General features: G+C 52.2%; 2 protein-coding genes across 2 annotated transcripts in view; both read right to left on the reverse strand.

Moving 5' to 3' along the window:
• LOC133358793 (E3 ubiquitin-protein ligase RNF213-like) overlaps positions 1-10,312 on the reverse strand; it is a 32,753-nt gene extending 22,441 nt beyond the window's left edge. Inside the window, exons 1-6 of the mRNA XM_061577240.1 lie at positions 10,281-10,312; positions 5,428-6,713; positions 4,763-4,809; positions 3,913-3,980; positions 3,206-3,367; positions 985-1,190 (exon numbers count right to left, since the gene is read on the reverse strand). Of these exons, the coding sequence (XP_061433224.1) occupies positions 985-1,190; positions 3,206-3,367; positions 3,913-3,980; positions 4,763-4,809; positions 5,428-6,713; positions 10,281-10,312 (1,801 nt within the window). The remainder of the gene's footprint in view (positions 1-984; positions 1,191-3,205; positions 3,368-3,912; positions 3,981-4,762; positions 4,810-5,427; positions 6,714-10,280) is intronic.
• Positions 10,313-15,254: 4,942 nt separating this feature from the next.
• Positions 15,255-23,912, reverse strand: LOC133358840 (uncharacterized). Its single transcript, XM_061577288.1, has 7 exons — positions 23,655-23,912; positions 21,800-21,873; positions 20,585-20,676; positions 20,000-20,105; positions 18,941-19,048; positions 17,331-17,533; positions 15,255-16,619 (listed from the first exon to the last, which is right to left on the reverse strand). The coding sequence occupies exons 1-7, from the start codon at positions 23,729-23,731 to the stop codon at positions 15,984-15,986; spliced, it is 1,296 nt and encodes a 431-aa protein (XP_061433272.1). The 5' UTR covers positions 23,732-23,912; the 3' UTR covers positions 15,255-15,983.
• Between the last annotated feature and the right edge of the window lie 1,250 nt (positions 23,913-25,162).

Genomic DNA, 25,162 nt, shown 5'->3' on the forward strand with positions numbered 1-25,162 from the left:
CCCCCCCCCCCCCCCCGATAACATTCCAATTGCGGAGGACCTGTCTGTGTAGACCTGTCTATGTGGCACTGTCTGTCTGGATCTGTCTGTCTTGACCTGTCTATTTTTTCTCTCTGCACTCTGGGCATCCTCCCACGTGAAGCAAAAACACTCATTAAAACTAAAAAATTAACTATTTCTATTGGACCAGGTAAGGCTCCCTGAGCTATATAGCTCTTTTTTTCAGAAGCGACCTTGCCACAAATGATAGCTCAACCAAGTGGTTTATCACGTGGAAATTTTTAGCAGCCAAATACTTTCAACGCATGTTGATTCTAAATGTGGAGGGAAAAACCGGAGGACCCGGAGAAAAATACACGCGACCACTGGGAGAGAGACACGCAAACTCCAAACATGCAGGCGTCAGGGTCGGGATCGAACCCACGATCTCCTACACACCAGGCGAGGTAGTTAACATTTCACCACCATGGTGCCTCATCATTCCACACTCTCACCTTCTCTAGCCACGTGCGTATACGTGTGTGTGTGTGTGTGCACGCGAAAGCCACGCTGCAGGATCCCCTCTGCCACTATTGCTGTGAAGGCTGTAACGAAGCTCTGTTCTATCTGAGGCTGTGTTACACAAGGGAGGATTTCTCCACAACTCGGGCTGTCGCCTGATGATGCTAGTTGTAATTACGGGCGAAGAGTCGTAATCAAATTGTAAATGTTGTGGATTTAGACTCCAACACACCGGTGTACTGTAATAGTAACGAATTGGCACATTTTGTTTACGTGACAAACCTTACTAATTGGCTGCGTCGGGTTTAACGACCCATTTATATTTACACCATCTAACCCAAAACCTCTATTTATGGATAATGTTGGTCGCGAAAGCCTCCTACGTGTTAAGCTTACACAAGGGTGTACTCTGCACGCGTCCGTGGCAGACGCTTTGACACCGCTGTTGTCCCAGCCTACGGGTCACAGGAGCAGCGCCCTTACCGTCTTTGGTGCAGTACTCGGGGGGAACAAACATGGAGCGGTTGAGATGCACGTCCTTGGGCTTGTCGTGCTTGTAGATGCACTCGTACTTGATCTTAGACTCCTTCACCACCACGTATTTGTAGGCGACATTCTTCCCGCTCCGCAAGGTCTCCATGCTCACATCGCAGCACCCCTCCATCAGCAATCCACTCTCCCCGAGATCTCTGCGTGGATGAGACGCGGGAGGGGGGGGGGACGGACAGACGGACGGGCAGATGGACGCGGCATCGACTGCTCCGGTGAGAGGCGGTGGAGGGGGGGGGCGTTCAAGCACCTTGGTGCTGCACGATGCCGAGATGCAATGCCGCTCAGAGTCCTGGGATTCGAATCTCAAGTATAGAGAGTTAATTCTAGATTTGAAGCTTTCGTGACTGCAAGGATTCATATTCTTAGGTTTTTTCGGTAAAGTCACGTAGGTAAAACATCAAAATTAATAAAAATAAAACAAAACAAAAATCACGACGTTTCGGAGGCAACACAAGTCTCCGTCATCAGGTGGGACCGTCACAGCCGGATTAGCTGCATCAAGTGAGGCAATGATTCAAGATGTAATCCCTTAAAAAGCAAGTTGAGGGGGAGGAGAGGGGGGGGAGCTCATCAGAATGTGGTAGCCAATGAATGGAACGCATCGGGAGGGGGGGGCGGGGCCAAAAGAACGCACGTCGGCGTGGACGCTGTTGGTGTTGCACAACGCATCGGGAGGGGGAGGGGGGGGCGGGGCCAAAGATTGCACGACGGCGTGGAAGCGGTTGCTGTTGCACAACGCCAACGCATTGGACAGAGAGGGGGAGGGGGAGGCCTGATACACATGATAGAAAAAGAGCGAAAATGCCCATGTTTATACCAATGCTGGCTGAACAATGAAGAGAGTACTGTTAAACACTGGGGATGTTAACACTCGGTAAAGTAAAGTAAGATAGTGCCTGTCAGATAAGATGGTCCAAAAAAGTGTAATTGACTTTACCGACTTTACCGAAAAAAACCTAAGAATATGAGTACAGAGAGTTGTTGGTGTCAGCCTGGTCACCAATTACCCACGAAGAGCACCATCGACTCAAATGGAGATCCATAGACATACATGGAGACCTTTAGACCCTCACAGATAAAGTTGTAATTAAACCGGGTTCTCAAGTTGAAGGTCTCAGCCTGGTCAGCTGTGACTCACGCAGAGCACCGTAGACTTACAATGGAAATCCACGGACTGACACTGACCACGTTTGGTTAAACTTTGTCCTCAAGGGCAGTGAGTTGATGGTCTAGGTCACTCCCGACTGGACACCTGTGATCCACTAACCCCCTCTGCTGCCTCCACCAGTGCTCGATGACCATCGTGCGTGGCCATCACAGCCGCCACATGCGTTCAGATTATTTATATCATTTGGCTGCTCCAAATTTCCAAATAGTGATAAGCCACTTCGTCGCGCTATCATTTGTGGCCTGGTAAATTTTTGTTGTTTAGAGATTTTATTTTTCGATTTAAAGCTTTCGAGACTGCAGGGATTCATCTTCTTGGTTCTTTCGGTAAAGTCACGTAGAATGAAAACAATTAAAATAATAAAATAAAACATAATAAAATATTTCTCATGACGTTTCGGCCACAACGCAAGCAGCCGTCATCAGGTGAAGACCAGGTCTGTCTCCCCGACAGACATGAGAATTATTGTATTATGTTTTATTTTATTATTTTTATTGTTTCTGTTTAGTGATTTGTTTACATTTCTTATACTTTGCACTCCTGTTGTGTTTTTAAAATGTGTTTGTCGTTGTAAAGTTCTGACCCCGTGCCGCTTCTGGATATCTGTAGAAAAAGAGATTTGTAGCTCATCGGATTGCTCCTGCAGTATAAATAAAGATTCTGATACCCCTCTTTTTTTTTCCAAACGTCGGCAAGGGATCTTTCAAATGTCCTCTGCGAAGAAGACAGATGGGATGGAGCAGCGTTCACGGTCGGCACACCAAGCGGTGTGGTAAGATAAAAGATAGTTGAGTTTGTATATATTTTTTAAGTTATTTGTTTACCACACCTATACTTTGCCCTCCTATTGTGTTATTTTTGTATTGTTTGTTGTTGTAATGCGCCCCTAACTGGACACCTGTTTTAAAAAATAACTTTATAGTTCGTCGGATTCCTCCTCCAGTATAAATACAGATCCTGATTGTGATCAACTTTTGCGAATACCTCTTCAAGTCCAGGCGGCCAGCGGAAGTCATCCAATTCCCTGCCAGGTCCTGCGATCGCAGCTCCAGGCGGTTGCGGCTCGGGTCGAAATGAAAATCCTTCGAGAGCACAGCGTGGAAGTGAAGACTCATCTTGGGGCGGCCCTCCTGCTCGCCTTGCCGCCTGCGCTCACCGGCGAGAGACGGGGAGGAGAGAGGGGGGGGGGAGAAGAATTTTCGAATGGCGGCGCGCGGGACGACGGCATCAACCTGCGTCAATCTGCGCCACCCCCCATCATCCCCTTCGTCTCACGGGATGCTCCACCGCGTCGCAGTGGGAGCGGTGCTACGTCGATATTGTTGGTTGGTTCGGTGGGGGCAGCGGTGGTGAGATGTTAATGCCGTCGCCTGGTATGCAGGAGGTCGTGGGTTCGATCCCGATCCTGAGGACGCCTGCTCTATATTTGGAGTTTGCATGTCTTTCTCTCCCTGTGGTGGCGTGGATTTTTCTCACGAGTTCTCCGTTGTTTCCCTCCCACATTCAGAATCGATGTGTGTTCAAAGTTTTTGGATGCTGCTCTAAATTTTCAAGTGATGGAAAGTCGATTCGTTGAGCGATCATTTGTGATAGCCATGCCGCTTCTGAAAAACAGCTACTGAACATAGCTCAGTGGGCCTTGCCTGGGAATATAAAATTTCAATGTTTAGCCTGAGCGGTATTACTCGTACCAAAGATCCACGTTGTCTCTCTCCTGTGGAACTGTCCCACTGGGCCCAGAGCTCGAACTCAGCGGTGTCTGGTGAGAAAATACAGAAAATCACGCACACGCGTGTGTATACAGTATGCACAGTGGGGAACGTTGGCGCAGTGGTTCGTGCACAATGCTACGAACCCAGCAACCCGGGTTCGATTCCCAGTGTAAACTAAACGATTAAAACAACCCCCATCACTTATCCCTAGCCCAGCATCATCCTGCTACTGCGACTCCCTGTCCCCGTGCCCCAGCTAAGACCAGGCCAAGCACTACTCCTATCACGACCTCTCTCACTACCCCAACCTCTATCACTACCTCCATCACTACCCCAACCCCTATCACGACCTCTAACACTACCCCTACCCCTATCACTACCCCTATCACTACCCCTAACCCCTATCACTACCTCTACCCCCTATCACTACCTCTCCCATTATCCCAACCCCTATCACTACCCCTATCACTACCCCAACCCCAATCACTACCCCTATCACTACCCCTATCACAAGCTCTAACCCCTATCACTACCTCTATCCCTACCCCTACCCCCTATCCCTACCCCTACCCCCTATCCCTACCCCTATCACTCCGCCTATCACCACTCCTACCCCAACCCCTCCTTCACCACTCCCACCTTGCCCTCCTGTCACTAGAACTACACCACCACTTTTATTAACCACAACCACCACAATAAGAGCCCCACTCTTTATCTCAACCGCCAGTCATCCGACGTACAATTATTTAGCTATCGTAAAGCGCCTTGGACGAAGGCGCTGCCGTACAAATCTCTACAGGATCAGCACGAGCATCGCCGAACCACGTACCAGGCGCTCTGTGCGTCCGCCTCCGTCAGCTACCGGGGCCCGGCCACCTGGGGGAAGAACGACCGGAACTCTGGTCAGGCACCACTCGTGGTGAGGACGAGAGACAGACCGTTGATTATTATTGTTGTTGTTGTTATCATCGTACGTGTTGATGTTGAGCCTCTTTCGCACCGTACGTAGCCAACCATGCTAAGGAGGTGTGGGTGAAGGACAACAATAAAAGCTGTTCTAAAAAAACTAGTTTGTCAATCTAGATGATGATTTTAAATTGCATAGCTCCCAATGGCTTCCACATACCAGAAGAGCGTTCCAGACGGCCACAGAATATATGTCCCCCCCACCCCTAAAAAATAAAACCTCATAACTGTGTAAAAAAAAGTTGTATGTTCCAGTGATATGAGTGGTATTTAGAGAGAGAGGAGTGAATGTATTTCTGGTATTTGTATTGCTGGTACTGAGAGAAGGGAATGCGTTTTGTCAACAGGGGTGGGGGGCTGGGTGGTCCGCGGTAATGTTGACATTGGATGAGTGGTCTCACAGGCCAAACAAGTTTTAAAAAACAGTGCTCGACTAGTTTAGAATATGCGTAATTACGTTGAACTTCGTTCGCACGGTACATAGACAACCGTGCTTGAGCTCCAAAGTGAAGTGGTGAGCGCCGGTACCTTGAGAGTCGTGGCCAGGCGTGGAGTCTCCACGTGCCGATGATTCCGCAGAGCACGTGGCCCTGTCTTCATGGTGTGTGACATCGTCTGTAGCTGACGGTGTGGCCTCAGGGTGTGTGACGTCAGTACGTGACGGTGTGGCCTCGGGGTGTGTGACGATGTCTGTACGTGACGGTGTCGCCTCAGGGTGTCTGACGTCTGTACGTGACGGTGTGGTCTCAGGGTATGTGATGTCTGTACGTGACGGTGTGGTCTCAGGGTGTGTGATGTCTGTACGTGATGGTGTGGCCTCAGGGTGTGTGACGTCTGTACGTGACGGTGTGGCCTCGGGGTGTGTGACATCTGTAGCTGACGGTGTGGCCTCAGGGTGCGTGACGTCTGTACGTGACGGTGTGGCCTCAGGGTGTGCGACATCGTCAGCATGTGACGGTGTGGCCTCAGGGTGTGTGACATCATCAGTACATGACGGTGTGGCCTCAGGGTGTGTGACATCGTCAGTACGTGACGGTGTGGTCTTGTTGTCTTCGTGTGATTCTGCGGTCTCCGAAGGCGGTCGCTTCTCTTCGGCAGTTGCTTCACCGGCTGAACACCGTCGCTCACCGCCGAACGCCGCTGGTGAGCTTGCCGGACCGGCCCGCTCGTCCGCCCCACGCGCCGCCGACAGGTCCCCTCGCTCGGCCCCACATTCGTCGCCCGCCGAACCCAGAGGGTCTCCGGGCCGGCCGTCACGGGACGGCGACGATTCCTCCGGACGGGAACCCTCGGCGCCAACTTCCCAGGGGCCTTGGGAAGTCGTGCGACCTCCTGCGCACGTCGGCGAGTCTCCCGGAGCAGGCGGGTTGACGCCGGGCGCAGGCGCGTCTTCCCCCGGCCGCCCATCGTCACCGGCAAAGGACGTTCCGCCTTCGTCCGTTCGAGGAGTCCCAACGTCCGTCGAGGAGGAGGGGCCACGACCTTCATGAGCTGCTGCCTCGTGACCAGGCTGGTCAGACCTTGTTGCTGCCACATCCGACCGCTCGGCGGCTGCAGGAGCTGCAGCAGGAGCTGCAGCAGGAGCTGCAGCAGCAGCAGCAGCAGGAACAGGAGCAGCGGCAGCAGCAGCAGTCGCAGCAGGAGCAGCACCAGGACCGGTAGCAGCAGCAGCAGGAGCGGGCGATTTGCTCACATCCCCAAGACTCCGGCCACACTGACTACAGAAGCGGTCTCCGTCGCGCGGCGTGCTTGAGCAGTCGGGGTTGGTGCACCGCATCCTCCAGCCGGCGGAGGCTGTCGCCCGCACCGCCCTTCTGCAGAGAGAGGGAGGGACACGGGGACACGGGCGCGGATAGCAAGCGAGCGAAGGCGACTTGGCCGATGGGCTGACCGTGCATACTGGAGCCAGGCGTACAGCTGAGTGGACAGAGATGTAATCAACTCGCCCCCCCAAGTGTTTCACAACTACCGCGCTGCCGGGAGATGAAATCTAATCGGTGCCCTCTGGATTCCAGGTCAAGTGTGGGCTGCTATGAACTGGTGACCTCTGGTTTGAAGGTCAAGTGTGAGCTGATATGAACTGGTGATCAAATATACAATATGCATTGTTACGTTTTTCCATGAGTCCGCTCGATCTCGGAAGTTAAGAAGACATGAAGCTGGATAGTAGTTAGATGGGCCACCACCATACAAACAATATAAGCAGCACACTGTTTTGAGTCTATAAAATCCATGTGATAATCCACTTGGATGAACTATCATTTGTGGCCAAGTCACTTCTGAAAAAGAATAACTAAAAGCTTTACCTCGATTTTTTTGTATTTGTAATGGTTTCCTTACCTTTCCTATGCTTTGCATCGTTTAGTAAATACAACAAACCAAACACAAAAAGCAGTTTTAAAGAAAAACACGATAGGAAGAATACTCATTGTTTTTTTTCGGTAAAGTCACGTATGTAAAAATAAAATAAAATTTGAAAAAAAATGTAATAAATCAAAATAAAATACATTTTAAATTAATTAACAAAAAATAAATCATTATTTATTTATTTTTATTTAAATTTTATTAAAATAAATCAGTGATTTCTTTTAATTAAATTGTATTTATTTACATTTTATTTTGTGTCTACATACGTGACTTTACCGAAAAAAACAATGAGTATAATTTCTGCAGTCACGAAAGCTTCAATCCTAGACGATATGAATATTTTGCACTATTGTGTGTGTTGTACTGTTTGATGTTGTAACCTCTCCGACCCCCGTGCCCCGACTGGACACCTGTAAAAAAAGAGCTTCATAGCTCATCGGATTACCCCAATATCACCACGGAGATGGATCGATAAACTCTGCTTGTGCACAGGGCCACGAGATTGATTTCCCATCGCTTTGGGGAGGCGTTCATACAGCAGTGGATAGAGCACGGCTAGAGAAGATGATGGTGTGACAAAGGTCCCCCGCGTAGCCTCTAACAGACTGTAGGGGCAAGGGGGGTGGGTGGCCAGCACCACGCCCGGCCGCCTTTGTCTCCCTAGTGATGTTTCCAACACACCGCACCAGGTACTCCTTTGAGGCTGAGTGGACCTAGGGGAGGGAGGCCCCTAGTTCGACTCGCACGATACGTTCACAACGTTGCTTGTATTTTTTTATTTAAAGCTTTCGTGACTGCAGGGATTCATCTTCTTGGTTCTTTCGGTAAAGTCACGTTGAAGGGAAATAATCAAATTAAAACATAATAAAAATTAAATAAAATTTTAAAAAACGTTGCTTGTGTATACACAACCGATAACACGAGCAATAAGTAGATTTTTCTTCGTGCGAGCCACCCACTTTTATCAGCACATGAAATGTGATTCATTGTGGGGTGAAAGGAATACTTTTCGTACACTTTAGAAAGGCTTGGTTTTTTAAACTTAATTTTGTTAAGACCTTGTAGTAGAGATGACGATGATGGTTCTAGATTAGAAGTTTTCGTGACTGCAAGGATTCATACTATTTGGTTATTTTGGTAAAGTCACGTAGGTAAAAATGTAAAATAATTTAAATCAACTTAGCGAAAGGGGTGTTGTGCTTTCGCTAAGTTGTCCCCACCTGAAGAAGGACGCTTGTGTTGCGCCCGAAACGTCGTCATTTAATTTATTTATTTACCGGCGTGACTTTACCGAAAAAAACAGAGTATGACGATGATGGCTTTGCCTGTCAACCCCTTGCCCCACAAGAGATGAAAGAAAGCATGCGCATTGCTACATAACAGCAGTCTACGAAATGAAAGTTTGATGGCATGCATCACGGCTATTACAATAATACAATTTGAATACTCTTAGGTTTTTTCGGTAAAGTCACGTAAGTAAAAAATAAATAATAATAAAAAATAATACAAGATATTAGAATTAATTTTATTTTTTCTATTATTTTTTGTATTATGATAAAAATAAATAATAGAGAAAACTATTTTATTTCTATTATTTTTTCTATTATAAAAATTTATAATAATAGAAAAAATTATGTATTTTTTTCTATTACTTATTATTTTCCTACGTGACTTTACCGAAAACACCTAAGAGTATGAATCCTTGCAGTCACGAAAGCTTCAAATCTACAATTAGAATCGCGCTCACGCCGATTGCAAAGTCGTCAATTGCCACTGACACCACCACGAGACGCACAGGGCGCTGTACTGTAAGAGAGTAACATTGCATATCGTGAGAACGTATTGCACGTGCACAGATTTAGCACTTTAATCGAAAGCGTGTATATCAACATCGTTGATTAGAGAATTTTGCCGATAAAAAATTATCGATAACTTTGGTGGATTTCATTGTAAAACGACGATCGCGGTTCTCGCCTGCTCACTCAACTTCAGCACAACCATGTTGCCCTCAGCGTGCTAGAGGGAATGATAAGACTATTTAAGACAACTATATAATTATTGTAGCAACAGTAATCATCATTGTTGTTGTTGTTGCTGCTGCTGTTGTTGTTGGTGTCTAGCTGAGGGAGGAACACAACGGCCGTTTCGGCGCCATGACGGGCGGCGATGTCAACGCGCGCCTCTCATTGGTCAGAGGCCGCCCAGCAACAGCCGCTCTGATTGGACGAAACTTTGCCCGCGGAGCTGGGCGTGGCCATTGGAGATTTTTTCAAAATGGTGGAGGGGTAAACACGTGTTGCATTTCGATTTAAAGCTTTCGTGACTGCAGGGATTCATCGTCTTGGTTCTTTCGGTAAAGTCATCACGTAGAAAGAGAAAATAATACATTCAAAATGGTGGAGGGGGTAAACCACGTGTTGCATATTATTAAAATTAAGTTTTAAAAACATGAATAGCCCGGGATCGGCAGGACCTGGACCGGTTTTTGTTTAATTAAATCTTCAAACGTCACACGAGGCGAGTCTGTGTAGACACTATCAGCTCGTTCGGCTTCGTAGATCCGAAGATATTTCTCTCGGATCTGTCCGCGGCTTTCGACCTCCTTGATGGCTCCATCCTCTTATCCACTTCTCTCCGATTCTGCCTCGCCACGTGCCCCCCTCGCCACGTGCCCCCCTCTACACGTGCCCCCCTCGAGCCCATCCTCGCTTCTCTCAATCTCTCGTGCCACCGATTCGCCGACGACGCTCAAATCTTTCCCTTTAAGGCTCTGACCCCCGACCTTTCCCACCACGTCCCAACCTGCCTACTGGACATCCAAACGTGGATGGCACAAAATGTAATTCCCCTTCACCCTTCTAACACCACCGTGCTCGACTCTGCCGCCTCTCCTCCTAACCCCTCCACGTCTTTCACCCCGTTCAGTCATCTTCCTTCACTTCCAACCGCTGCCTCTTGAAATTGCTCACCTTAGTTTGCAAAGCTTTGCATGGACTGCCCCCCCCCCCTCTTACCTCTCTCCTCTCATCTTCCTTCTATGCTCCATCATGCCCACTCCGGTCACAAGCTGTCAATCTTCTTCCTCCTCCACCCTGCGCCCAGTCTCACTTTCACTCCGTCTCGCTGCTTGCCGCCTTACACTGGGACACGCTCCCCTCTCCACATGCTACTCTCCCCTCGCTGTCCTCTTGTATCACTGCCCACACAGGCTGTCCTCTTGTATCACTGCCCACACAGGCGGTCCTCTTGTATCACTGCCCACACAGGCGGTCCTCTTGTATCACTGTCCACACAGCCTTGTTTCCTCTACCGCGACCAGCACCACCCAGCGCCCTGGACGCCTCCTGCCACAGCCTCCAACCCTCGTCACTGCCCCATCCCTCATCGTGCCGTGTTGTACTGGCGTCAGTAGGCATTGGCAAGCGCCTTGGTGAAAGGCGCTTTATAAACACACGGTAGCGTATTAAGCGTCAAAGACAACAGGGCAAGCTCAATAAAAGTGTGTCAAAATAATGCAAGTGTGTCAAAAAGGATACAAGAGGCGACGTTTCGGGCAACGGGCCTCCCTTCACAGCACACAGAGAGGCCCAAGGTCGATGAGATCTACATGCTGTGAAGGGCCATTGCTTGAAACGTCTGATTATATATTCATAATAGAGTTTTTGTGACATCGCGTAGATATGAATGTGTCGTTAAACCCGTCACCACCCTACACAGCCAGTTAGTAACGTTTGTCATGTAGACAGAACGTGACAATTCGGTGTGCAGTCAACATCGCCAGCACTGGGGAGACAAAGGCGGCCGGGTGTGGTGCTGGCCACCCATCCACACGTGTGCCGTCTCACCCTTAATAGGTGCTCGCTAACAGAACTTGCCCCTACAGTCTGTTGAGGCTACACGGGGGATCTTTGTCTACATAATATACAGGCGGTCCGGATGTCTTGTGATGCCCATTTAAGTATCTAAGACTTAACATTTAAAAGTAAAGTTTATATCAGTGGGAGGTCACAAGACATCTGGACCACGCTGTACATGACAGATGTAAGTGACGTTTGCATAATAAAGGTGACCAATTTTGGCGAATCGCCTGAGACACAAAGACGCTGGGGAGGAGAGATATGTGTATCTACTCGTGCGTGTGTGTACTCTGTGTACTCTGTGTGTACTCGTGTGTGTGTGTACTGTGTGTGTACTCTGTGTGTGTGTGTACTCTGTGTGTGTACTGTGTGTGTACTCTGTGTGTGTACTGTGTGTGTGTACTCGTGTGTGTGTACTCTGTGTGTGTACTCTGTGTGTGTACTGTGTGTGTACTCTGTGTGTGTACTGTGTGTGTGTACTCTGTGTGTACTCTGTGTGTACTGTGTGTGTGTACTCGTGTGTGTGTGTACTCTGTGTGTCTGCTCGTGTGTGTACTGTGTGTACTCTGTGTGTGAATGTGTGTGAGACTGTGTGTGTGTGTGATTGTGTGTATGTGGTTGTGTGTGTGATTGTGTGTGTGTGTGATTGTGTGTGTGCGTTAGTGGTGTGTGTGTGTTAGCAGTGTGTGTGTGTGTTAGTGGTGTGAGTGTGTTAGCAGTGTGTGTGTGTTAGTGGTGTGTGTGTTAGTGGTGTGTGTTAGTAGTGTGTGTGTTAGTGGTGTGTGTGTGTGTGTGTTAGCAGGGTGTGTGTGTTAGTGGTGTGTGTGTGTTAGCAGTGTGTGTGTGTTAGTGCCTTAGTGGTGTGTGTGTGTTAGCAGTGTGTGTGTGTTAGTGGTGTGTGTGTGTGTGTGTTAGCAGTGTGTGTGTGATTGTGTATGTGTTAGTGGTGTGTGTGTGTTAGCAGTGTGTGTGTGTTAGTGCCTTAGTGGTGTGTGTGTGTTAGTGGTGTGTGTGTGTTAGTGGTGTGTGTGTTAGTAGTGTGTGTGTTAGTGGTGTGTGTGTGTGTGTTAGCAGTGTGTGTGTGATTGTGTGTGTATGTGTTAGTGGTGTGTGTGTGTTAGCAGTGTGTGTGTGTTGCAAAGTTACCAGCTGCTGCAGTAGTCGTAGTGCGGTGACCTGCAACTTGTAGGGGGGCAACTCACGAGCTGAGACACACACAGACGCTGGGGGGGAGGGGAGTGATGAGTATATGTGTGTGTACTCTGTGTGTGCACTCTGTGTGTGTACTCTGTGTACTGTGTGTGTGTACTCTGTGTGTGCTCTGTGTACTCTGTCTACGAGTCCTCTGTGTGTGCTCTGTGTGTGTATTATGTGTACACTGTGTGTGTACTATGTGTGTATTGTGTGTGTACTCTGTGTGTGTACTGTGTGTGTACACTGTGTGTGTGTACTGTGTGTGTACACTGTGTGTGTACACTGTGTGTGTGTACACTGTGTGTGTGTACTCTGTGTGTGTATTGTGTGTGTACACTGTGTGTGTGTACTGTGTGTGTACACTGTGTGTGTGTACTCTGTGTGTGTATTGTGTGTGTACACTGTGTGTGTGTACTGTGTGTGTACACTGTGTGTGTACACTGTGTGTGTGTACTCTGTGTGTACTCTGTGTGTGTGTACTCTGTGTGAGTACTCTGTGTGTGAGTACTCTTTGTACTCTGTGTGAGTACTGTCTGTGTGTGCTCTGTTTGAGTCTAACTCTGCACGGGCTCTGTACGAGGAAGTGTGACGAGCACGAAGCGACTGGAAGTCACCGCCCAGACTGCTGCTGCTGGGAAGTGACCGCCTCGGCTGGGCCGGTCCAGGGCAACTTCCCTAGGTCGACTCAGCCTCAAATGATAGCCTGGTGCTGTGTGTACAAACATCGCCGCCGGGGAGACAAAGGCGGCCGGGCGTGGTGCTGGCCACCCTCCCCTCTTCGTGCGCCGTGTCGGCCTTCACGGGGGGGGGGGGGGATAGTTGTCTTTCGTGAAGGACGCTAATGGGCAGTGCCAGGCTAGGTGCACATTGGCTGGACTGGGTTGTTGGAGGCAGTCGTCCTCCGGCAACACGGACCCGTGGCACCCGCTGGGTCTGTCCCGTGACCTCCTGCTGCTGCTGCTGCCACCAGCGAGCCTACGACACTTTCACGTGGCAGCCACAAAGTGCACCTAGCCTGGCACGGGCGCCGTGGTGACGTCACCGTCGCTTCGTGGCGAGGTATTGGCGACTGCGAGTAAAAGAGGCCCGTTCCGCGAAACGTCGCCGATACGGGAATACGGGAACCGAAAGCGACGTTCGACTAAAGAACGCCGTTTGATTTGGTAGAGCGGATAGACCCGGCCACGCCCCACGCACTCAGGCCACGCCCCCTCAACAGGCCACGCCCCTCGACAGGACGCCCCGTAGACCACGCCCCTCAGCAGGCCACGCCCCTAGATAGACCACGCCCCCTCATCATACCACACCCCTCTGCAGGCCACGCCCCTAGCCAGACCACGCCCCCTCAGCAGGCCACGCCCCTAGCCAGACCACGCCCCCTCAGCAGGCCACGCCCTCTACCACCCCTCCCACTACGACCTCCCCCGCCACTAAAACCAAATCGCTCCCAAGCGGCGGCGGCGCTGGGGGCACCGCGAGGTCTTTCCTGCCCCGTCTCCGACGCTCATTGGCTGAGAGCTCCCGCATCTGTGACGTCATCGACGACGACGTCGCAGGAAGACGCCGTTTGGATGATTCTCTCTGGAGGAATCCGATGAGCTATGAAGCGCTTTTCACGAATGTCCAGCAAACTGGGCTTCACTCCCTGCAGGTTCTGAGCGAGTGGGTGGGTGAGTTGGTGGGTGAGTGAGTAGGCGAGTTGGTGGGTGAGTGGGTGAGTGAGTAGGCGAGTTGGTGGGTGAGTGGATGAGTGGGTGGGTGAGTGGATGAGTGGGTGGGTGAGTTGGTGGGTGAGTTGGTGGGTGGGTGAGTTGGTGGGTGAGTGAGTAGGTGAGTTGGTGGGTGAGTGGCTGAGTAGGTGGGTGAGTAGGTGGGTGAGTGGATGCGTAGGCGAGTTGGTGGGTGAGTGGATGAGTTGGTGGGTGAGTGGATGAATGGGTGAGTTGGTGGGTGAGTAAGTCAACCTCCGGATCTGCTCGCGACCCAGATGCGGGCAGATCGGACGCATTCCACCAGCTTGCCTTCTCAGCCTCGGCGTGGATATGTACAGCCCTTCTTCTCTGTCACATCACCAAACATTTCAGCTGCTGCTGCTGCAATCCTGCACGACTCGTTTACAAGTTTCACCGACCAGCTGATGACATTGGCGGTGCTGAGAGGGTGGGCAAGCGCCCATCGTGTCTCCCGAGATCGATTCGAAGCGCCAATTTCGTGGCAAGTCAAACGGCGGGTGGCATCCGGCGAGACTGGCTCCCGCCACAGGAATATGGAGTTTACGCATCGACACGGCAGACGTCTCGGGAGCCACACGCGGCTCTTTGGAGGACTTGCATCGTGGCTCATGAAGGACTCCAACCCTCTCGTATTCACCGCCGCGGTGCGTTGGGGAATCTTGAAAGACTGAGTTGTTCCACCATTGGAACCTCATTTGTCAGTAAATATATGATAATTTGTTTTTTACCCTTCTATCTGGCAACAAAACTGACACCTATTTTTTACAAGGAGCCATGTTTACATAGACCACAATACCTGCAGTCATAATGCAAACAAAAAACATAACTCTGATAATTTGCACTGTCCTTGAAGTTGATGTGAGACTAGGCTCTAAGGAAAGCTGTCTCGGGTGTGGACCAATCAACTTCAAGAACAGTGCATACATTATCAGAGTTATGTTTTTTGTTTGCATTATGACTGCAGGTTATGTGGTCTATGCAAACATGACTCCTTGTAAAAAAGGTGTCAGTTTTGTTGCCAGATAGAAGGGTAAAAGACTGAGTTGTTGTTTTGTTGTTACCAAATTCGACAAAAAAATGAACTTGTTATTTTAGTAGCCGAATCCCTGGACTAACCCAACCCTCTCCTGAGCCTCTCCCACCCGCCCGCCCGCCTGTCACCACAACCACGCCACCACTGTTCAATAACCACACCATTCGTAAGCTTGATAAACTATTTATTTCCAGGAACGCATCTACGACGACGACTACGAGCGGCGTGTTCAACGAGGCTGAACTGCAATCGAACTCGGGTGATCCACTTCAAGGCTCTTGTTGTTCGCGGTTCAACTCGGGCGGGCCGCTCTGGGTAACGCTGCAGGAGTATTCGCCGTAAAACCAACACCACCACCACCACCGGTGTCGATTATCTGAACCCGTCCTTGGCCTCCCCTAGGTCGACTCAGCCTCAAATGAGTACCTGGTGCGGTGTGTAAACATCGTCACTCGGGAGACAAAGGCGGCCGGGCGTGGTGCTGGCCACCCACCCCCTCGTGTGCCACAGTGCCGGCCTTCACAGGAGCTCCCCGAACAGCACTTGTCCCACAAAGTAAATTAGCATAATGATCATTACGGACATTGTTAACGTGAGCACGCTCACATTCACGCCGACTCCGTTATCCAACTCGCTGGGCCACATCGAGTCATTCCGAATACAAGATAATATTTAAAAACATTCAACTTCACAAATCTTAGCATCAAGCAAAAAGTGCAATCTGAGTCTGAGTTGGACTCGGGATCGGGGTCTCTAGGGGTCTCTGGGGGTCTCTGGGGGTCGCTGGGGGTCTTTGGGGGTCTCTGGGGGTCTCTGGGGGTCTGGGGGGTCTTTGGGGGTCTCTAGGGGTCTCTGGGGATCTCTGTGATGGGGTCTCTAGGGGTCTCTGTGCTGAGGTTTTTAGGGGTCTGTGTTGGGGTCTCTGGGGGTCTCTGGGGGTCTCTGGGGGTCTCTAGGGGTCTCTGTTGGGATCTCTGTGATGGGGTCTCTAAGGGTCTCTGTGTTGGGGTCTCTAGGGGTTTCTGTGTTGAGGTTTTTAGGGGTCTCTGTGCTGAGGTTTTTAGGGGTCTCTGTGTTGGGGTCTCTCGGGGTCTCTTTATTGGGGTCCCCCCCAGGGGTCTCTGTGTTGGGGTCTCTAATCGCCTCTCTACTGGGGTACCTTGGCATCCCTGCCGGGGGGTCTACGGGGCTCCCTCTCTCCTCGTCTCCCGGGGGGGTCCCGGTCGCACCAGTGCCGTCGGGGCTCTCCCCGGCGGGGTCCGCGGGGACCCCCGAGCGGGGGCGGCGGGGGGGGTCTCTAGGGGGTCTCTGGGGGGTCTCTGGGGGGTCTCTAGGGGGTCTCTGGGGGGTCTCTGGGGGGTCCCCGCCCGCCCCCGCCGTGTAGACGAGGGCGCGCGACGAGGCGGGGCTCGCGTCCCCGTCCAGCGGGCGGATGACGAGGCCCGAGGAGACGGCGTCCAGACAGACGCGGACAAGCCACCAGTGGAACGCCGACGACGACGACGAGGGGGAGATGTAGGAGGGCAGCTCGCTCACCTACACGCGCAGACAAAGGTCCCCCGTGTAGCCCACACAGGCCAAGGGCTGCTCGCGAGTAGTGGCGCCTACGAAGGCCGGCAAGGTGCGTGGGGGGTGGGTGGCCGGCACCGACACGCCTGGCCGCCTTTGTCTCCCCGGTGGCGATGTTTACTACGCACCGCACCAGGTACTCATTTGAGGCCGAGTCAACCTAGGGGAGGAGGCCCAGGACCGATTCAGATAATCGTCACCGGTGTTGGTGGCCGTGAGCAGGAATACAAACTCGGTTTGCCGGCTTGGTAGCTACGTACGGTGCGAAAGAAGTGAAACATCCATACGTACGTAGCGCAGCACACGAACCACGACAACACACACACGCCATGACACAAACACACGCGCCATTAGACATACACACAAACTCACACCATTACACACAAACACACACACGCCATTAGACACACACACAAACTCACACCATGACACACAAACACGCCATTAGACATACACACAAACTCACACCATGACACACAAACACACACGCGCCATTAGACATACACACAAACTCACACCATGACACACAAACACACACACGCCATTAGACATACACACAAACTCACACCATTACACACAAACACACACACGCCATTAGACACACACACGTGCACCATTACAGACCCACACACACCGCTGAGTCGACACACACACACACACGTGCGTGCGCATGCTTACCGGGACCCATGTGCAGGCGTGTATCTCGGTGGGGCACGGCTGGAGCCGCCGCGTGAGTGGCCGCGCCAGGCACACGAAGTAGAGGTCGGAGGCGCCGAAGCTGTAGCGGTGCATGTGGCGCAGCGCGAGCACCGCGCGGAAGCGCACGCTCACGCCCGTCTCCTCCCGCACCTCGCGGCACACCGCCTCGCCCAGGTCCTCCCCTGGGTCGCAGGGGGGACAGGTGGTTGTGGGGGGACAAGAGGTGGACACACCGTCACGCGAGCGCCGCTCGTCATCGCCGCTCGTCATCGCCGCGATGTCATCGCCGCGATGTCATCGCCGCTCGTCATCGCCGCGATGTCATCGCCGCTCGTCATCGCCGCGATGTCATCGCCGCGATGTCATCGCCGCGATGTCATCGCCGCGATGTCATCGCCGCGATGTCATCGCCGCGATGTCATCGCCGCGATGTCATCGCCGCGATGTCATCGCCGCGATGTCATCGCCGCGCCGGCAGCGGCGGCGGCGGCTTTAGGCTCGGCCGTCGGATGAAGGCGGCGGTCACCGCATCGTCGCGCGGCGCTTTCGGGTGCGCTTCTGCGGCCTTCTGGGACGCTCCTCCTTCCGATATTAGGAAGCCGGTGGAGCTGCGTGTACTTTTTAAATCATCCAGATAGAAAACTCGATTCTTTAGAACCGCTTTTTGTGTTTAGTTTGTTGGAATTTCCCAGCACCTCCCATTAGCACGGTTGGCTACGTACGGTGCGAAAGAAGTTCAACAGACAGACAACAAAACACTCAACACGTTCCTCAGTGTTTAGTGGGTACGGGTAGCCGGGTATCGGGTAGGGTACGGGTACCCGTTTGCGACCCTGGTGCGGCCGGGTACGGGTAAGAAATCAAAACCCGTTTGCGACCTCTGGTGCAGGGTGTGTGTGTGTGTGCAGGGTGTGTGTGTGTGCAGGGTGTGTGTGTGTGTGCAGGGTGTGTGTGTGTGCAGGGTGTGTGGGGTGTGTGTGTGAGGTGTGTGCCCTTAAAAGTGGTAGTGTAGTGGTTAGCGCTGCGCTGCGAACCCGGCAACCCGAGTTCGATTCCCACTCACGGCCACCAACACCATGTGACGATTTTCTGAACCGGTCCTGGGCCTCCCCTAGATCGACTCGGCCTCAAATGAGAACCCGGTGGGGTGCATAGTAAACATCGCCACTGGGGAGACAAAGGCGGTCGGGCGTGGTGCTGGCCACCCACCCCCTCGTATGCCGTGCCAGCCTTCGTAGGTGCTGCTCATCGCTAACAGCACTTGCCCCAAAAGTCTGTTCAGGCTATACGGGGGATCTTTGTCTTGTCCTTAAAATGAAAATTATATAACAAGCGACATTGATGTATACGTGCTACGAAGGAGGGACATTGTCCGAAACGTCGCCCACGATATATATTTTTAATTTAAGGCCGCACAGCGTTGTTGACTAAGGTGTTCAGTTGTTGTTGTTGTTTGTGCACCACCGCCACCGTGGCAGCCGCAGCATCACCAGATAACGTTGATTTTGGCGATAAATATCGGGTCGTTGGGTTCACATCGTCGGCACGTTGTACGCAGGGGCGTTGTACTGTACTGTGTATGACCCCACCGGGTTCCACGTGACCTCCCGGGAGCTTCCAGCAGCCGTGGCCCTTGGCAAACTTCTCCTGAATGAGCAGAACGAGGCCCTCACCACTCACCACGAGGCCTCCAACTCCTACACCACCACCAACATCAACATCACCATCATCAACATCACCACCACCATCATCATCATCACCAACACCACCACCACCATCATCACCACCACCATCATCACCACCACCACCACCACCATCAACATCACCATCAACACCACCATCATCACCACCACCATCAACACCACCACCATCATCATCACCAACACCACCACCAACACCACCATCATCAACATCATCACTCACAACGAGCCCTCAAACCCCTACATCATCACCACCACCATCACCACCATCATCACCACCACCACCATCACCAGTCACAACGAGCCCCCCAACCCCTACATCATCACCACCATCACCATCATCACCACCACCATCAACATCACCAGTCACAACGAGCCCCCCAACCCCTACATCATCATCACCATTATCATCAGCGGGCTGCGATGCGCGTCACCCCTACGCCACTCCGCTCCACCACGCTCCACCACGCTCGCCCACGCTCACCCACGCTCACACACACTCACCCACACTCACCCACACTTGCTCAACTCACACTTGCTCACCCACGCTCACCCACACTCACCCACACTCACTCACCCACGCTCACCCACACTCACCCACGCTCACCCACGCTGACCCACACTCACCCACGCTGACCCACACTCACCCACACTCACCCACACCCACGCTCACCCACACTCCACTCCGCTACCACCACGCTCACCCACACTTGCTCACCCACACTCACCCACGCTCACCCACGCTCACCCACGCTCACCCACGCTGACCCACACTCACCCACGCTCACCCACACTTGCTCACCCACACTCACCCACACCCACGCTCACCCACACCCACGCTCACCCACACCCACGCTCACCCACACCCACGCTCACTCACGCTGACCCACACTCACCCACGCTCACCCACACCCACACTCACCCACACCCACGCTCACCCACACTCACCCACGTAGTGAGAGGCGTAGGCGGGGAGGGTGCTGGGTGAGTCTCGGGGCAGCCATGCGGTCAGCATGCAGTAGGAGGGCAGCGCGTGATGGTAGACGAACCCGCACTGCGCACACAAAGACAAAGATCCCCCGTGTAGCCTCTACAGACCGCTGGGGCAAGTGCTGTTAGCGAGTAGCACCTATGAAGACCGGCACGGCATGTGAGGGGGTGGGTGGGTAAACAGGGTAGCATCCATACCATGTGACCTTTTTTGCCAGTAGCAAAGTATGAAAAACAAGATTTAGGTTTGACCCTTTCCGGCAATGAAACAGGACTTGTGTTAAGATGTTAAAACCCCAAATAGAAACCTTTCGCAAGGAATCGAGTGACTGCGTCAACCACGCACAGTGCATGCGGTGACATGCTCTGATCATGTCTTTGATTGGCCTCACCCACCTGACAGAGCGCAGCCTTCTTTGCGGCCTAGTTGTCAGGGTAGCATCCTACGCAGAGGGGAGGTGAGAAAGTGCTGTCGTGCTACGGGGGGGGGGGGGGGGGGGGTATTCCCGGCACTCGTCACGGGAGTGTGGAATGTCCGCTCACCTTCACGGCGACGGGGACCAGGTCCGCACGCTCGATGGGAAGGCAGAGCCAGAGGCCACGCACCCCCTCGAGGCTCCACGCGAACAGCGAGTCTGTGGCACCGTCCACAGGAGGTTGGCACGATAATTCATCACGGTACGATCAAGAAGTCATCGTGGCCAAAGCCGTTGATGGAACCACCACCACCATCGCTGCAACCACAACCACCGCCACTAGCTACCATCACCATCAACGCTGCCACCACCACCATCGCCGCCACCACCACCATCACCACTACTACCACATCACCACCACCGCCACTAACTACCATCACCATCAACGCTGCCACCACCACCATCGCCGCCGCCGCCGCCGCCACCACCACCACCACCACACATCGCTACCCTCACTTACTACCCTCCACCAGATCCCATAGCTGATGTACATCTGCTCTAAGACTCACACAGAGACGCATAGAATCACACAGAGACCCATGGACTCATACAGAGACCCATAGACTAACAGAGACCCATAGACTTATACAGAGACCCATAGACTAACAGAGACCCACAGACTCACACAGAGACCGACATACTCACACAGAGACCCACATACTCCTATAGAGACCCAGACTCACACAGACCCATAGACTCACACAGACCCATAGACTCACACAGAAGCCCATAGACTCACACAGAAGCCCATAGACTCACACAGAGACTCACAGACTCACATGGAGACCCATAGACTCAGAGAGACCCGTAGACTCACATAGACCCCCACATTCACACAGAGACCCACAGACTCACATATAAACCCACATACTCCTATAGAGACCCAGACTCGCACAGAGACCCACAGACTCACACAGACCCATAGACTCACACAGAGACCCACAGACTCCTATAGAGACCCAGACTCACACAGACCCATAAACTCACACAGAAACCCATAGACTCACACAGAGACTCATAGACTTACATGTCGACCCATTGAGTAACCCTAATGATAACCCCTTTCACTTGTGCTCACAATAATCCTAACCCTCATCAACAATACTACCCTTAATATCCATAACGCTAACACGATAACAAAATACCACACAGTAATGGGCACATCAACCATAATCACACACACACGTCTTGTTTAAATGTCGTGCATGCCTATCGTGGTGTTCAAATGATGGTATGTGCCTGGCCCGGGTCACAGGAATGTGGAAGAGGCAGAATCTGAAACCTTTCAGTTGGTCTCTGAATGTCTCCACGTCGGTGGTGTCCGTGGAACTGATGAGGATCGTCAACCCACCGTACCTGCTCACTCGCATTCACATTCACAAAGTTCATTCACACATTCACACACAAAGACAAGTTCACTCACATTCACACACAAAGTTCACTCACATTCACATTCACAAAGTTCACTCACATTCACACACAAAGACAAAAATCCCCCGTATAGCCTTAGCAGACTGCAGGAGCAAGTGCACGTTAGTGAGTAGCACCGAAGAAGGCTGGCATGGGACACGGGGGGGGGGGGGGGGCGGCCAGCACCATGCCCGGCGGCCTTTGTCTCCCCGGTCTTTATGGAATGACCAGCCAGGGGTGTCTATCGAGGGGGGGAAATCCCTCTGTGGGCCCCCCGACGACTTGAAACGTCGAAGTACCCCCTGTCTGTGCTGTGTCTGTGTCCGTGGTGTGTCTGTGTCTGTGGTGTGTCTGTGTTGTGTCTGTCCTGTGTCTGTCCTGTGTCTGTGTTGTGTCTGTGCTGTGTCTGTGCTGTGTCTGTGGTGTGTCTGTGTTGTGTCTGTGCTGTGTCTGTGCTGTGTCTGTGTTGTGTCTGTGCTGTGTCTGTGCTGTGTCTGTGGTGTGTCTGTGTTGTGTCTGTGCTGTGTCTGTGCTGTGTCTGTGTTGTGTCTGTGCTGTGTCTGTGCTGTGTCTGTGGTGTGTCTGTGCTGTGTCTGTGCTGTGTCTGTGGTGTGTCTGTGGTGTCTGTGCTGTGTCTGTGCTGTGTCTGTGTTGTGTCTGTGCTGTGCCTGTGCTGTGCCTGTGGTGTGCCTGTGGTGTGTCTGTGCTGTGTCTGTGCTGTGTCTGTGTTGTGTCTGTGTTGTGTCTGTGGTGTGTCTGTGGTGTGTCTGTGGTGTGTCGTGTCTGTGGTGTGTCTGTGGTGTGTCTGTGGTGTGTCTGTGTTGTGTCTGTGGTGTGTCTGTGCTGTGTCTGTGGTGTGTCTGTGTTGTGTCTGTGGTGTGTCTGTGTTGTGTCTGTGTTGTGTCTGTGGTGTGTCTGTGGTGTGTCTGTGGTGTGGCTGTGGTGTGTCTGTGTTGTGTCTGTGGTGTGTCTGTGGTGTGTCTGTGCTGTGTCTGTGCTGTGTCTGTGGTGTGTCTGTGCTGTGTCTGTGGTGTGTCTGTGTTGTGTCTGTGGTGTGTCTGTGGTGTGTCTGTGGTGTGTCTGTGTTGTGTCTGTGTTGTGTCTGTGCTGTGTCTGTGGTGTGTCTGTGTTGTGTCTGTGGTGTGTCTGTGTTGTGTCTGTGCTGTGTCTGTGGTGTGTCTGTGTTGTGTCTGTGCTGTCTGTGCTGTGTCTGTGTTGTGCTGCTTGTTGTTGTGCTGCTTGTTGTTGTACTTCTATACCTGACTCCAGTGATAAAGCGCTTTACAGCTCATCGGATTCCTGCTGCTTCTGCAGCCGCTGCGGCTAAACGCAGATCCTGATTCTGAAGTTAAAGATTCTGATTCACTATTCAACGCTGAACAACACCATTAGCACGCACGCAAAGACAAAGGCCCCCCGTGTAGCCTTGACACACTGTAGGGGCAAGTGCTGACAGCGAGTAGCAGCACCTATGAAGGTCGGCACGGCACACGAGGGGGTGGGTGGCCAACACCACCCCCGGCCGCCTTTGTCTCCCCAGTGGCGATGTTTACTACACACCGCATTAATTTGAGGCCGAGTCGACCTAGGGGATAATCCTCACCGGCGTTGGTGGTGGCCGTGAGCGGGACTCGAACCCGGGTCGCCGGGTTCGGAGCGCGCTAACCGCTGCGCCACCGCTCCCCACGCCACACAAACCACACGACACTCGCTGCCGAGACACTCACGGGTCAGACCTCCCCGCCAGCACCGTCGTCTCCCGCCTGCTCGCACTCTCCGCCTCCTCCTTCCTCGCCTCCCCCATCGCTTCTCCTCCGCCTCCACTCCACGACCCCGAGACGGCGGCTCCGTCGCGGCCTACAAGCGGCAGCCGCGTGAAGCCTGCACGGGCTTCTAGGCGAGGTCCCCCCGGTCGGCCGGGGCTCTGCGACGGGATGCGGAACCGGCTTCGGGAATCGATTTGTCGGGGTTGTGTACATGCATCGATTCCCGACGATCACTTACAAACGGCCACCCGCAATCGATTTGCACTTGAACGGAGAATCGGAATCTAATCCATTCTGTGCAATCTGAGGAATCGTTTAAGCGGTTGCCGGTCATTCTGTTGGGAATCGATTCGGGGTACGTCATCCTCAAGCAAGATCTGTTCCCAGTCGTTCTCAGCCGCCTGTGGCTCCTGGAACTACGGCGACTCCTCGAATTACGAACGAGTTAGGTTCCAGGCCAGTTCGTAAGTCCAACTTTACTCCTGTCGATTCCAAACATGTGATTTGGCATGTACACTAAACACGGTGGATGTTTTTAAACGTATCTCCTGTAGATGCCACTGGTTCTTCACGTTCTGTAGATGTAGATGCCACTGGTTCTTCACGTTCTGTAGATGTAGATGCCACTGGTTCTTCACGTTCTGCAGATATAGATGCCACTGGTTCTTCACGTTCTGTAGATGTCGATGCCACTGGTTCTTCACGTTCTGTAGATGTAGATGCCACTGGTTATTCGCGTTCTGTAGATGTAGATGCCACTGGTTGTTCACGTTCTGGAGATGTAGATGCCACCACCGCCATCTATTGCGCGGCGGTTAAACTTACGACTCAGTCCGAACTGCCACTGGACGTACGTTCAGGTTTGTTCATATCTCTGAAAGTTCGTAAGTCGAATGTGTGTAAGTCGAGGGGTCTCTGTACCCCATTGTTGACTTTAGTTTCAACCGAGCAACGACTCCCTTGCCTGACCCAACATGGCTGCTTCTGACAAATAAACGTACGCACAACGAGCATCAACACTTTAACAAATTGTCCATTTCGTGAGGTTCACCCCAACTCGCTAAGTCAAGGGACGCTCTGCACGCGTGACGTAATTCGTTCGCTCTCACTGACGACTTCTAACCAACATTGCTTACGATCAATGAGTTTAGAAATGTCTTTTATATCGGCATATTCATACGTGATTATTCACCGATGACTCATGTATGATTTTAATTGATCACATTTATAAATCACTTCACGTACCCCCGGGTGAGAACCGCCGACCTATTCCACTGCTGGATGAAAGTCGAATGCCGCATGAGCTTCACATCTTCGCTCTGGGTGGTGGTGCACTCCTTGGGCTGCTATTCCCTTCTCATGATCGACCATCGCTATCACAACTTGACATTGTTCAATATTGTCACTTCACTTGCAAAGTGCATGTAGGAGAAAACATCTATTTTATACTGGTAGGCACCTCCTGGATA

This window comes from Lethenteron reissneri, chromosome 63 (genome assembly GCF_015708825.2).
Source record: "Lethenteron reissneri isolate LAM-NWPU_2019-01 chromosome 63, ASM1570882v1, whole genome shotgun sequence".
Classification (NCBI taxonomy): Eukaryota; Metazoa; Chordata; class Hyperoartia; order Petromyzontiformes; family Petromyzontidae; genus Lethenteron; species Lethenteron reissneri.